This window comes from Triplophysa rosa, linkage group LG21 (genome assembly GCF_024868665.1).
Source record: "Triplophysa rosa linkage group LG21, Trosa_1v2, whole genome shotgun sequence".
Taxonomy (NCBI): Eukaryota; Metazoa; Chordata; class Actinopteri; order Cypriniformes; family Nemacheilidae; genus Triplophysa; species Triplophysa rosa.
This window is the reverse complement of record NC_079910.1, coordinates 14,841,863-14,855,939: the sequence shown is the minus strand read 5'-3', so window position 1 is coordinate 14,855,939 and position 14,077 is coordinate 14,841,863. Positions and strand designations below refer to the sequence as shown.

The window sequence follows — 14,077 nt, the reverse complement described above, 5'->3', positions numbered from 1 at the left end:
TCCTCATCTTTTAAATGATTTCAGTCCTACTTTGGATCTTCTCAAAGAGAACATCTGAGATAAAGTAAAAAATCGGGGAGTTATTCTTGATCTAAAATTTGATCAACAAATTAACTCCGTAGTTAGAGCCAGTTTTCTGCAGCTCAAGGGTCTTCGCAAGTTTAAAAACTTTCTTAGTTTTAATGATCTTGAGACTGTTATTCATGCTTTTATTAAGGTTGGATTACTGTACTGTATTACTTTATGCTGGAATTAACCAGACCTCACTCTCACGGTTACAACTGGTGCAGAATGCCACAGCACGTTTTCTGACAGGGACCAAAAAGAGGAAGCATATTACCCCTGTATTAGCCAAATTCAGAGTTGATTTCAAGATTTTAGGCTTTGTTTTTAAAGCACTTCATGGTCTTTCCCCATTGTATATTTCAGATCTGACCCACCCTTACTCTCCTGCAAAAGCGCTTAGATTCTCCTCCCAGCTGTTGTTGTCTGTTCCAAAAACTCAGTTAAACTCTAAAGGCAATAGGGCTTTTTCAGTTCTTGGTCCTAAGCTCTGGAATTCATTACCTTTGCCCATTAGATCTGCCCCTACACCAGGGGTCTTCAACTACTTTTCTTTGCGGGCCAGATTCCAAAAGTATAGGATGCGGGACAGTTTTTTACCATATCATCATTTCTTCTGTTATTTCGTATTTCTGTTGTGTTATTTATGGCATGTTGTTCGTTTTATACAGTTTTTGTTGCTGTATACTTAGGTCATATATTAAAACATGCACACAAATATTGCATCCAGTATTTCTGCCTTTTCATTATATTTAATTAAAAGGGATATTGTCTTTTTAATTGTATTTTACATTCCTTAATGCATTAGTTTACCAAAACATTTAATTGCTGTTAATTTACTCACCCCCAGTAGCCTACTGCCAAGATGTGGTTGGCATTGATTTTTCAAGATTTATGAAGATGGTTGAATTAATGAAAGTCAAATTAATAAAAGTAAAAACCGCTAATAAATGCAACACAAAATAATCCCTGCCCCTTGACGTTAAACTGGCATCTAATAAAGCGAATCAATTGCTCTGTGCAAGAAACTGAACGCTATTATCATAGATATTATCGCATTTTCGGGTGAATTCCAATCGCATTCATGTGTCCTACATACCTAGAAGGGCAGATCCTTTGAAATGCAAGTTCTGGAGGGAGATGAACAGCTGTTTTCGTAAATATAGATGTTTAAATCATACATAATGAATGCAGTAATAAAAACTACATCGTTTGGTTACACTTTATATTAAGGTACACAAATTCGTCATTAACTACTTGCTTATTTACATGCTTATTGGTTGTATATTAGTATGTTTAAAGCAGATATTAATGCCTTATTCAGCATTGCCTTATTCTACATCCCTCAAAGCGGCCCTAACACACGCGGTTTCTGCCAATCTCATATTAATCTTGAGTACCTATAGAGTAGTATTGCATACTTCGTATCTTCGAAGAGTATTTAGTTTGATCACATTTATAAAAGATAGATACAGCTGTACGATTTTTTCATCCTTTGCCAACAAAACACACACGGGTGCTCTCCTTGCTGCCGCGTGCTTTTCCGGGAGAATTGTCCAATAAGGGAATAAGAAAAATAGTTACGAAACAGTTTTATATGTTCGAAAAAAACTTTCCGATCGCTGGGGGAGTGTATCGAGCACAGAAATACTACGTAATACACCCAACTTGACAAGTTGACCATGTTAAGCATGAGAAGACGGCACGTTTAACATGGTAAAGAAGTCAGAATGCATGACACACCGTTGCACCACCCCTTTAATCCTACCCAATACATAAACCTAAAAACTACCTTATAAGCAGTAATTAGGAGTTATTGAGGCAAAAGTCGTAGTTAATAGTTAGTTAATAGTGAGAATGGGTCCCTATTCTAAAGTGTGACCTAGTTTTTCCTCTTATCTTAGATAACAGTACGTGGTGCCCGACCTATCGTGTGCGCAAACCGACTGCCTGTGGCTGTGGATTGCCAATTATAACGTTGTAAATAACATTAAGTTTCTTGGACAGACCGATCAAATCGCTTTAATAGACGTCAATCGTTATTAGAATTACTTTCGAATTGAATGTAGCAGTGGTTTGGACTATCAAAGATGTGGCATCTCAGGACGTGCATTTCTTAAAGCATACCATTCTTAAAGAGTACATAACATGAGATCATGAAAATTACATTTCATGCAGTGTGTAATGTTGCCATGTTTGAAAGTAAGCAGTCTGCCAAGTTGTAAATCCGAAGGTGAATGAATAACAATGTTATTGGCTTGGAAAAAAGGGAGTCGACTCTGAATCACGCAAACGAGTCGTCCCTAGTCCGAGTTGCATACCGCCGCGGATTTACATCACTACATATAGTCCCCGCCTACGTTTTGCTAGGACTGCTCACGAAAACTTCACTCTTCTCCCCCAAACACTAGCTTGTGACCTCATTCGCAGTAGACCAATCACAGCAGACTAGACCATCTGACCAATCACATCAGACTAGGCTAGTGGAAAGGAGGGGATTAGATGGATGAATCGCAGAACGAACCATTTGAGAGTCAGTCAAGAAGTAAGGTAAGAATAACTACCTATTGTTACGAAATAATAGTGTTTTTACACCTTCTATGTACATAAACTTGTTGTTGGACACTCCATAAACCAAAGTAGGACCTTAAAAATCCCTAGTTATGTACTCTTTAAAGTCACTCCACTTATTTGAAATGTTAAGGCTGGCCAGGTAAAGATGATTGGAGGGCCGCCAGTTGACTAGCCCTGCCCTACACTATCCACCTTTATCAAAACTTGTTTTCTCTCAGGCTTTTCCTTAACTTGTAAAGCCCATTGCACATTGAGTCCGAAATTTGCGTCCGAAATTTCCGCGCGTTAAAAAATAAATACGACCTCACGATGTGTCAATCACATTTACACACTGCCTCCGATATTTTCGTCCGTCATAAAAAATTCGGACTGGGTTCGATTTTCTGCGTTTTTCGCATCCGTAGCAAGCGTTTTGAGAGGCCTTTTTTAGCAATTCAGAGACACCGTACAAACGAGTGCCAAATACAAAAAACGCATACGGAAATTTCGGACTGTATGTGCAAAGGCCTTAAATACTTTTTGTTTTTTAAGTTTATAATAATGTTTTTATTTGTGTTATTAATGTGTTTTTGGGATGTATTTTTAGTCTTTGATTGTGCAGCACTTTGGTCGGCACAAGTTGCTTTTAAAGTGCTATATTACGGTGGCCTACTAGTGCACATGACAACGAAATTTAAAAAGCAAATATAAGTTCACAACACAACGCAATCAAGCTACAACACAACGGAATAAAGCCACAACACAACGGAATCGAGTCACAACACAACGGAATAAAGCCACAACACAACGGAAATGCTCCCGACCACTAGGGGGCACCAAAGTTCTTATTATGCTATATTTTTATGGGCACATTCATCACTTCCGTGCTTGGTTCAGTGCAGACAGCAGCGGGAGAGAGATCCGGGAGAGCATTAAGGATTTTCACGCTGATTATTAAAGCCGAGGACAAACATTCTAAGACTTTTTCTTTCAACTGGAGCGGATTCTAGTCAGAAAACAGCACACGACTGCTTAAGACCACTATACACATTAACACATTAAATTACTGATGACGACTGGACTTTCTGCTAAACCAACAAATCTATTGATCTATTTACTGATATAGATGAGCAAGCTTGCATTATATTCCCGTTTCGTTAGTCATAAAACCGCAATGCTCACGTTTATTTACACTTGGTTATGCGTTAATTGTTTTAGAGGTTATGCATGCATAATAAAGGTTAAATAAATTGGTAATGAAAACAATATTTAATAGAGTAATCAATTATTCGTAACAGTAAAAAAACGAATGCAGACTTAAGTCCAGAGCTTGCTCACTGAAACTGAGATAGGAGACTGTGGCATTGTCTGGATCTAAATGCAGACTTAAGCCCATTGCACATTGAGTCCGAAATTTGCGTCCGTTAAAAAACCTTTAAAGTTGAAAAGTACTTTAATCAAAATAATAATAAAAAATACAACGTGTTTTGATCGCTGGATCGAAATTTGATTGCTTAGCCATGTTTAAAACAAGACTGTATGTTCTTCTGTACCCTTACACACACACACACACACACACACACACACACACAGACAGCGTAAACTATAGCTTTTATTTTCGATTGACAATATTTAGCTTAAGATGGCTATCCTTTTTCATGAAGGAAAACGTTTCGTTGTAATTGCACCTGCTGCTGTGTGTTTTTTGTAAATAATTTGCATTTGTAAATAATAAAACGTGTATTTTCCTTGAAAACAGCCGTGTTTGTCATTTAAAAACATCTATATAATAATATCCCAATAATAGCTTATTCAGTTGTATTTTGTCAGATTTTCTCAAATTTTTCCTGTCTTGTTCCTCATCGTTTCAAGTGCATTCATAATGTCAGTGGCAGGTGGCCATGGTAAATATAAATTAAGGCAAATATAAATGGCATGGTAAATATAAATTATTTAACCAAAGGTTAAATAATGCATACAATCATAAATAAATGTGGACACAGCCATTTATTTCCGTATTCCGTTTGACAATATTTAGCTAAAGATGGTGTAATCAAGGAATTTGTTTTTAATGCACATCATTGCTGTTTGTTGTTCTGCATTTACCAAAGAAAATAAGTAATACAATAAAATAAAAAAACTAAATATTTTCCTTTCAATGCTCATCGTTTAATTTTTGATTAAATCGTTTTTGGCCGTAGTCATTTAAAGTCTTGATTATTTCAATTCATATACACACAATAGAAGCAAAGCATGAAAAACATATTTTCATTTAATTCTTTAATTTCAACGTTAAAGAAATCATTTCATACACACGCTTAGCCTATTGTAAATACGACCAATGTATAGCTCACAATACAGTTTCTAGCATTTAAAATCATTTAAACACATATGCACAGTTAAAAAAAAACTCTACGAGTCTACGATATGTCGGTGGAGGTTTTGGAATTCATTCTTTCAATCCAAATTATGTAGGCTAGCTATATTGAAGCAGCGGAGGTTAACTCATATGCTGGTTGTTAAGGCAGAATGTCAATGCAAATAGGCGACAATGCAATGCAAATATAATCTTATGGTGTATTTACAGTATATATGATGTTTGTGTAAAGGTGATTCGAAGCACCGGGATTATCCTCTGTTATTAGTTTTGAGCGGCAGTCGTGAATGTCTATAGCTCATTTTCAGTGGGAGACATGCGGTAAGCTGCAAAACGTGAGGGTTTCGTTGGCGGCACGGAGGTGGTGCGCAAGCGGTGCCCAAAATCCTTCCACTGGCACGACTCTTCGCAAGCGCTCTTTTTGTGAACGGCATCCACGCTGGCTTTAACCTATCAACATTTTAGTGAGCTCAAAACACGGAGAACATAGTTTTAATAATGGAATTCCCAAAGTTATATGACCTAACAAAAAGAAGACAAATACAGAGATTTAAATAAAGAATACAGAGTGGGTTGATTTGCAAGTTAAAATACACTATACGCGCAAAATGTCATAGTAAACTGTGCCTAAAATGAGCGTCATTAGTATTAGTCATTACCGCAAAAATTAATATACATCAACTTCAGGCTGGTTAGTGACCTTGAACGTCAGCCCAGAGACATTTTCACTATGAGAGACAGCAGCAACGCAGCAATTCTGTCCAACTGCCAAATCTGGTGAAAGGGCCATAACATACATTAGAATGTCATGACTAGCCAAATCAAGCATTCAAAAGCGCTGTGCAAATTTGTTCATATGAGATTGTTTGCCATTGACATTCAGTTGTTCCACAATAGACCACACTTTCCTTTTAAATGCTTTACACAAGCAAAACAGGCTACCAAAACCACTAAAACAACCCCCAGCAAAACGCGCACCTCCTACCCGGCATGACCTAATTTATCATGCCGAAAGTGCCCCCTAGTGGTCGGGAGCATTTCCGTTGTGTTGTGACTCGATTCCGTTGTGTTGTGGCTCTATTCCGTTGTGTTGTGGCTCTATTCCGTTGTGTTTCGACTCGATTCCGTTGTGTTTTGACTTGATTCCGTTGTGTTGTGACTCGATTCCGTTGTGTTGTGGCTCTATTCCGTTGTGTTGTGACTCGATTCTGTTGTGTTGTGACTCGATTCCGTTGTGTTGTGGCTTGATTGCGTTGTGTTGTGAACTTATATTTGCTTTTTAAATTTCGTTGTCATTTGCACTAGTGGGCCACCGTACTATATAAATAAACTTGACTTTGACTTTGAGGTGAGGCCTTTGTCAAATCTGCCCTGTCTTAAAATCACAGGTGCATCATTGTATGAACACATAGGCCTACAAAGACCGATGTGTTCTTTGGCACAAACCTGCATTATTTTTATTATTACTAAAGAACCACACCTGTAGACCGTTCTTAAGGTGTTTTTCTTTATAATGGAGAGGATAATGTCATCATCCACCACTTTTATATGGACGACCGGGATTATTTTATTGCTGAGCTCAGCGGTGTGTTGTTTTTTTCTCAGAATGTACCAAATTGTTGATTTGGCCGCTCTTAATGTTCCTGGCATCTTTCTGATGGATTTGATGTGTTTTTGAAATCCAACTATGGTCTGTTTCACTTGCATGGAGATCTCCCTGAACCCCATGATGTGGGTTCACAGCAACAGCTTCCATTTGTAAACACCACACAGAATCAACTCCAGACCTTTAACATGCTTCATTATGAAGAAATGATTTAAGGAAAAGCACATACATGTGAATAAAGCAGCTTTTGATTCAACTGTCCAAATCATTACCTTTGCCTCCATAGATATAAATAACTAGATGCCACAGTAGCAGGTGTTTCTATTGGCCGCTATAGGTCATCCGCCATATTGGAACTGTGCAAGCCGGTCTGTGTTGCCAATTTTGCTAAGTCTGTGGTTTTCCCGTGGAATTGGGTTACTTTTTAACCCTTCTGAGAACTCATCTTCTGTGTCATTCTGGAGTGAGACCATTTCAGTGTGAACAGTGCAGTAGTAGAACATTCATTTCTGTACGTTACCTGAAGAAGCACTGGGAAACTCATACACATGTGTGACTGATGCACTCTCCTCCTCTAAAGAACACAAGAAAACTCACGGTGTGACATCTCAGTTATGTTTTGAGTGTGGAAAAGCCTTTACTACATCTTGCAATTAACACAGCATCACAGACGTTACCCCTGCTCCTCTTGTGGATGGAGTTTCAGAGAGTCAAGACGTCTCGTGACTCATAAGAAGTGTTGCAAAGAAAACAAAAATCATCTTTAAGAAACTGTTCAGACCTGAAGATCCCTAAAATCTGCTGTCCTCTGCTAATAATCTAGATGGTCGTTGTATTAACTCTGCAAAAAAGTTTTGGAATTTTATATTTTATCAGCAATCTGAATTTCTTTGGTAGATTACAGACCAGTTCTGCTTGCATAATTTTTTAAAAATTTCTGGGTAACTACGGGCCAATGAATAAGTGGTTTGTGTGCTGCGATCATCTTGATGGCCAAATCCTTTTGAACAGAAACAGCTGATGGGATTCACAATCTGCCGTCTAGAATCAAACCTGTCATCACACAATGAGCGACTTGAAGATTTGCCGAATTGTGTCAGGTTAGTGGATGCAAATATTTAAATATAAAAGAATATTTCGTTACAGAATACAAGTGACCCCGTAATTTACTCGCCTTCATGCCATCCTAGGTACAGTATGACTATGAGTTACAAAAACAGCAATTATGACAATTGTTGCCTTACATGTCTGTCAAAACCAGTGAGAAAGAGAAAGTAGTTGCAGTATTTGTTCGTATTCCTGTTCATCAAAACACTTTGGAGTCTCAAGACACGTCGTGGCCAAAAGTGTCATCGGTAACGCTTTAGATTACGGTCCGCAATGTACTGCATAATTAAATTTAACAATAATGTACCTCTACAGTACATATCTGTAGGTAAAGTGGAACAATATGCAAAGTTTGGGGAATAAAGAAGTCAGGAAATTCAAAACAATTGTATACTGTAAGTATTTTAAAACTAAGGGGTAACTATTTTCATATTATTTGGTATGCATGACCTGCAGTATGCTATACAACAATCTTAGCGTGAACGTACACATACATATACATACATACATTTATACATATAAATAAGCTACTGTGGGTGTTAATTAAGTATGGGGTTCTTATTTTATTATTATAGCAAACATGAAATAAGGGGAAATTATGTGTTTTGGATGTTTATATGGCATGCAGTTCCCTCATAAATATTTTTTTAATTTTCCTCGCTCTTACCCCTTTATTCCCCAAACGTTGCATATTGTTCCCCTTTATCTACAGATATGTACCGTAGAAGTACATTATTGTTACAGTTACGCTGTAAATCCTGTTTAATTATTCAGTACATTGCGCCCGTAATCTAAAGCGTTACCAAAAAAACTTTGTTTTTTATTCAAAGATATATCAAATATAAGATATATTAAAAACTTTATAGCCTATTCATGTTGCTTAAGATGTGACACCTTAAAAAACAACATGAACAAAGCTTACATTCTACAGGGGCACCATTGAGAGTGTGCTGACCAGCTGCATCACTGTCTGGTACGGGAACTCTATGCAACACCACGACATTTCGTGCCACTGTATGTCCCCACATGTAGTGAAAAGACAATAAAACTCGACTTGACTAAGGGCCAAGAAAATGGCTACAAAATGTTTCTATGTTAAAGAATCAGCGTATAATAACTAATAACATTTGAGTAAAAACGAAGTAACTTTCTTTGTTTCCTGCGAGATTGTTTTTCTGTGTTTTTATTTTTTGTAAATTTGAATACAGTTCACATTATCGCATATGCTGCAGTTTGAGTAGGTAACTGCAGTGAATGAATGTTGTCAAGCAGCTGCTGAGTTACACTCCAGTCCAGCAGGTGTCGCAAACACACCACGTGTCACATAAACAGCACGTGAAGAAAGAAGCTCACGGTTTAAACAGCAGGTTTTGTGTTGTTGTTAATCATTTATATTCTCTTCATCATTTATGTGATTAATGTTTATGTTTTTTTCTCGCTTAATATATACGTTGCTGGTTTTTTGTTACCGGGTGCATTCAATTCTTGATTTATTTTAGTATTCACGATTTTTTTCTTGGTTTTACAAAGTTCAGATGTCCGTCATGAGGACACAGGTAGATGTGATGTGCTGTAAATCAGTAGGAACGGATCTGTCCATGCTGGATATTGATGATTTAATGACAGAAATCTCTCAGCTGAAGAAAGAGGTGGCGTTATTGGAGGCAAAGCTCAGCGAGAGAGACGAACTGAACAGAAAGGTTTGTACAGGTTAAACTTTCATGTCATGATCCTTTACATGAATTAATGTGTCTGTCTATCTATCAAATGTGAGAACATTTGTCTTCACACTAGTTTAAATGTATATATAAGCTCTGCATTGTATTCTCAGCTTGTTGTGATGTTATTTCCAGGATGTATCTGGTGTCTCTCTCTGTGTCATCACTGATGAAACATCTCCAGAGCTTCTGGTTTCTGTCTGTAATGAAGAGGAGAAACCATCAGTGAATCTGCTGGACTGCAAAATGGAGCTGAAAACAGAAATCACTGAAACAGAAGAACAGACAGATGAAGATGATTTAATCTATCCAGGTTACTTTAATATCATTGACATTACTGGTTAAACATTATAATAATAGTTTGAGATGTCCTCTGTTCATTTTTATTATATCATAATAATCCTAGTGATTTATCTCTGTTCATTTTAGACCTGATGAAGGTGAAGGAGGAAATTACAGAACCGAATGAAATGGAGGAGAAACCTCATCATTTTATAACTGAAGAAGAATCGCAGAGCTGTTTAAAGACTGAGGAGAATTTTTCACCAAAACAATTTCAGGGAGAAACAGCCAAAGATTCCCTTACATGCTCTCAGTGCGGAGATATCTTCACTTGTGAATACAGTTTAAACAGGCACACCAGACTTCACATCAGAGAAAAGTCTTACAGTTGTGACCAGTGTGGAAAGACTTTCATTTTTAAATCCCACCTTACCAAACACAGGAAAGTTCACAATGGAAAAAAGTCTTACAGATGTAATGAGAGTGGAAAGACCTTCATTTGTAAATTACACTTTAATGATCACATGAGACGTCACACTGGAGTAAAGGTTTATGAATGTGACCAATGTGGAAAGACCATTCATAAATACATTCATGATGAGCACATGAGAAGTCACGCTAGAGAAAGGCCATTCAGTTGTGATCTGTGTGAAAAGACCTTCACTCGTAAATCCCACATGAACGATCACATGAGAAGTCACACTGGAGAAAAGCCTTACAGATGTGATCAGTGTGAAAAGAGCTTTGCACGTAAATGTCTCCTTAGTAAGCACATGAGAATTCATACCGGAGAAAAGCCTTACAGATGTGACCAGTGTGGAAGGCGTTTTGCTCGGGCAGATAATCTGAAATCTCATTTTCTGTGTCATTCTGGACTGAGACCATTTCAGTGTGAACAGTGCAGTAGAACATTCCTTTCTGTGCATTACCTGAAGAGGCATATGAAGACTCATGACTAATGCACTCTCCTCCTCTAAAGAACACAAGAACACACCCACAGGTGTGACACCTCGCATGTGTTTTGAGTGTGGAAAAGTCTACTACATCTTGTCAATTAAAACAGCATCACAAACTTAATTTCTTTTAAAGAGGAATGTCTTCGAAACAAATAATGTTTAAACTAGAAATGCATATTTTTTTCATCTATCAAAACAACTGCATTGAACATAACCATTTGAGTGTTGTTTTGGCACTGAGTTACTTTGTGTTTTCTGTTACCCTGGAACAAGCTACAAAATGGATCAACAAATATTCATAACTAATACAATTCTAAAAGATTTTTTTTTGTATTTTTCTGTGTTTTCTTGTATATTTGAATAAAACCCATATTATCTCTTCATTTTGCTGTGAGGGGGTAACTGAAGGCAAACGATTGTTGTCGAGCACAAGCTGACGCGTCACCTTCCAGTCCAGCAGGTGTCGCAAACGTACCACGTGTCGGATATACAGCACGCGAAGAAAGCAGCTCAGGCAGGCGTAGGAAGTGATAATGTGCGTGTTGTGTTTTCCTCTCTTACTATAACTTTATAGTTTTTACCGGACGCATTAAACTCTTGATTCACTGAGAGTTGTTGCTGTATTGAGAGCTCTTATAAATTTAACACAGCTTCGCCACAATAACAGTTGGTTAATTGTTTATTTTGTGTTCAGTTGTCCATCATGAGGTCTCAGGTAGACGTGATGTGCTGTAAATCAGTAGGAACGGATCTGTCCATGCTGGATATTGATGATTTAATGACAGAAATCTCTCAGCTGAAGAAAGAGGTGGCGTTATTGGAGGCGAAGCTCAGCGAGAGAGACGAACTGAACAGAAAGGTTTGTACAGGTTAAACTTTCATTTCATGATCCGCTGTGTCTGTTTGTCAAATGTGAAGATGAAGCCAATATTGTTGTTGTGTGGTAACGTTAGATAGTAAAGGTTAGATGTAGGTCTTTTTTTATTGAGTAGTTCAACCAAACCATCTCGTGTCATCACCATTTTCCTTGTTACACGTGTACAACTTTCTGTTAATTGGAAACCACACAAAGAGAATATTGTGTTCAAGAAAATTTATCACACATTATGATACATGTGAATGTAACATTTGCCTTCTCACTAGTTTAAATGTATATATAAGCTCTGAATTTTATTCTCAGCTTGTTGTGATGTTATTTCCAGGATGTATCTGGTGTGTCTGTAACATCTCCAGAGCTTCTGGTTTCTGTCTGTAATGAAGAGGAGAAACCATCAGTGAATCTGCTGGACTGCAAAATGGAGCTGAAAACAGAAATCACTGAAACAGAAGAACAGACAGATGAAGCTGATTTAATATATCCAGGTTACTTCAATTATTGTTGAACCAGTAATGAGAGTAAAAAGACAATATAATTATAGTTTGAGAAGTCCTTCGTGCATTTTTATTATATCATAATAATCACAGTGATTTTCTCTGTTCATTTTAGACCTGATGAAGGTGAAGGAGGAAATTACAGAACCGAATGAAATGGAGGAAAAAACTCAATTTTTTTTAACTGGAGAAGAATCGCAGAGCTTCTTAAAGACTGAGGAGAGTTTTTCACCAAAACAATCTCAAAATGAAACAACCGAAGATTCTCTTACATGCTCTCAGTGCGGAGATATCTTCACTTGTGAATACAGTTTAAACAGGCACACCAGACTTCACATCAGAGAAAAGTCTTACAGTTGTGACCAGTGTGGAAAGACTTTCGTTTTTAAATCCCACCTTACCAGCCACAGGAAAGTTCACAATGGAAAAAAGTCTTACAGATGTGATGAGTGTGGAAAGTCCTTCATTTGTAAATTACACTTTAATGATCACATGAGACGTCACACTGGAGTAAAGGTTTATGAATGTGACCAATGTGGAAAGACCATTCATAAATACATTCATGATGAGCACATGAGAAGTCACGCTAGAGAAAGGCCTCACAAATGTGACCAGTGTGAAAAGACCTTCACTCGAAAATCCCACATGAACGAGCACATGAGAAGTCATACCGGAGAAAAGCCTTACAGGTGTGATCAATGTGGAAAGGTCTTTTCACGTAAATGTCACCTTAGTAAGCACATGAGAATTCATACCGGAGAAAAGCCTTACGTATGTCTTCAGTGTGGAAAGAGTTTTGCTTGGGCAGATAATCTGAGAACTCATCTTCTGTGTCATTCTGCAGTGAGACCATTTCAGTGTGAACAGTGCAGTAGAACATTCCTTTCTGTACGTTACCTGAAGAAGCATATGAGGACACATGCAGGTGTGACTAATGACTAAACACAAGAAAACACACACAGGTGTGACATCTCATATGTGTTTTGAGTGTGGAAAAGCCTTTACTACAGCTAGCCAATTAAAACAGTATCACAGATTTCCTACGGGACATAAACGTTACCCCTGCTCCTCATGTGGACAGATTTTCAGAGAAAGATGTCTTGTGACTCACAGGAAGAAGTGTTGCAAAGACAACAAAAATCTTCAAGAAACTGTTCAGACCACAGGATCCCTAAGCGCTTCTGCTGTGGTCTGCTAATACTTGTCTAGTAGTAATTAAGTTTGTCATTGTAATAACTGCAAAAAATTAGAATGTTAGTTTAGCAATGTTAATATTTTATCAACAGTCTGAATGAATTTCTTTGTTGGGTCATTCCGTGTCAATTCAACCAGAGGTCACCGGGTCAAACTTTAGGGCCCGATGTCATAGGCAAAAAATGACATGAGAAATATGCCAGCATCATAATTTTATTTTTCCACAGAGAGTTGTATATGTTCAAACTGTTAACTTTAGCAATCCTTTATTCATTTTATGCCAATGGTTACAGTTAACAATGAGGAAAAATCTTTTTGTGTGTGTATGTTTTTTGCATGTATGTAATTCAAGAAATGTAAGAGATACCTTAATGTCCTTTTAGGTTCTTTTCTTTTTGGAACTACATTTATGAGACACTGTGGTTTAGTCCTAGAGATAAGCTGTTAAAATGTACGCATTTTCAGTCATCAAAAACCAAATGCGAGTCATTTTGTAAAAATCTGGTACTTCATTTCTTTTAAAGAGGAATGTCTTGGAAACAAATAATGTTGAAACTAGAAGTGCATATTTTTATCATCTATCAAAACAACTGCATTGAACATAACCATTTCCGTGTCGTTTTGGCACTGAGTTACTTTGTGTTTTCTGTTACCCTGTAAAAAGGCTACAAAATGAATCAACAAATATTAATAACTAAAAAATCTAGTAAAAATGTATTAAATGTTTACTTTGTTTCCTCTGAGCTTTTTGTTTTTCTGTTGGAATATATTTGAATAAAACCCATATTATCTCGTCATTTTGCTGTGTTTTTGAGGGGTAACTGTATGCAAACGGTTGTTGTCGAGCATA

General features: G+C 37.3%; 1 protein-coding gene across 4 annotated transcripts; it reads left to right on the top strand.

Annotated features, from left to right (window-relative positions):
• Window positions 1-9,043: 9,043 nt before the first annotated feature.
• On the top strand, window positions 9,044-14,017 carry LOC130571877 (zinc finger protein 501-like). Of its 4 annotated transcripts, none has more exons than XM_057363170.1 (6): window positions 9,048-9,406; window positions 9,560-9,737; window positions 9,854-11,197; window positions 11,357-11,521; window positions 11,865-12,024; window positions 12,149-14,017. In XM_057363170.1, the coding sequence occupies exons 1-3, from the start codon at window positions 9,242-9,244 to the stop codon at window positions 10,663-10,665; spliced, it is 1,155 nt and encodes a 384-aa protein (XP_057219153.1). In that variant the 5' UTR covers window positions 9,048-9,241; the 3' UTR covers window positions 10,666-11,197; window positions 11,357-11,521; window positions 11,865-12,024; window positions 12,149-14,017. The 4 variants fall into 3 exon arrangements, with proteins under 4 accessions (XP_057219152.1, XP_057219153.1, XP_057219154.1 ...); XM_057363169.1 differs by having other exon boundaries at window positions 9,044-9,073; window positions 9,242-9,406; window positions 9,854-11,521; XM_057363168.1 differs by having other exon boundaries at window positions 9,854-11,521.
• Window positions 14,018-14,077: the final 60 nt, after the last annotated feature.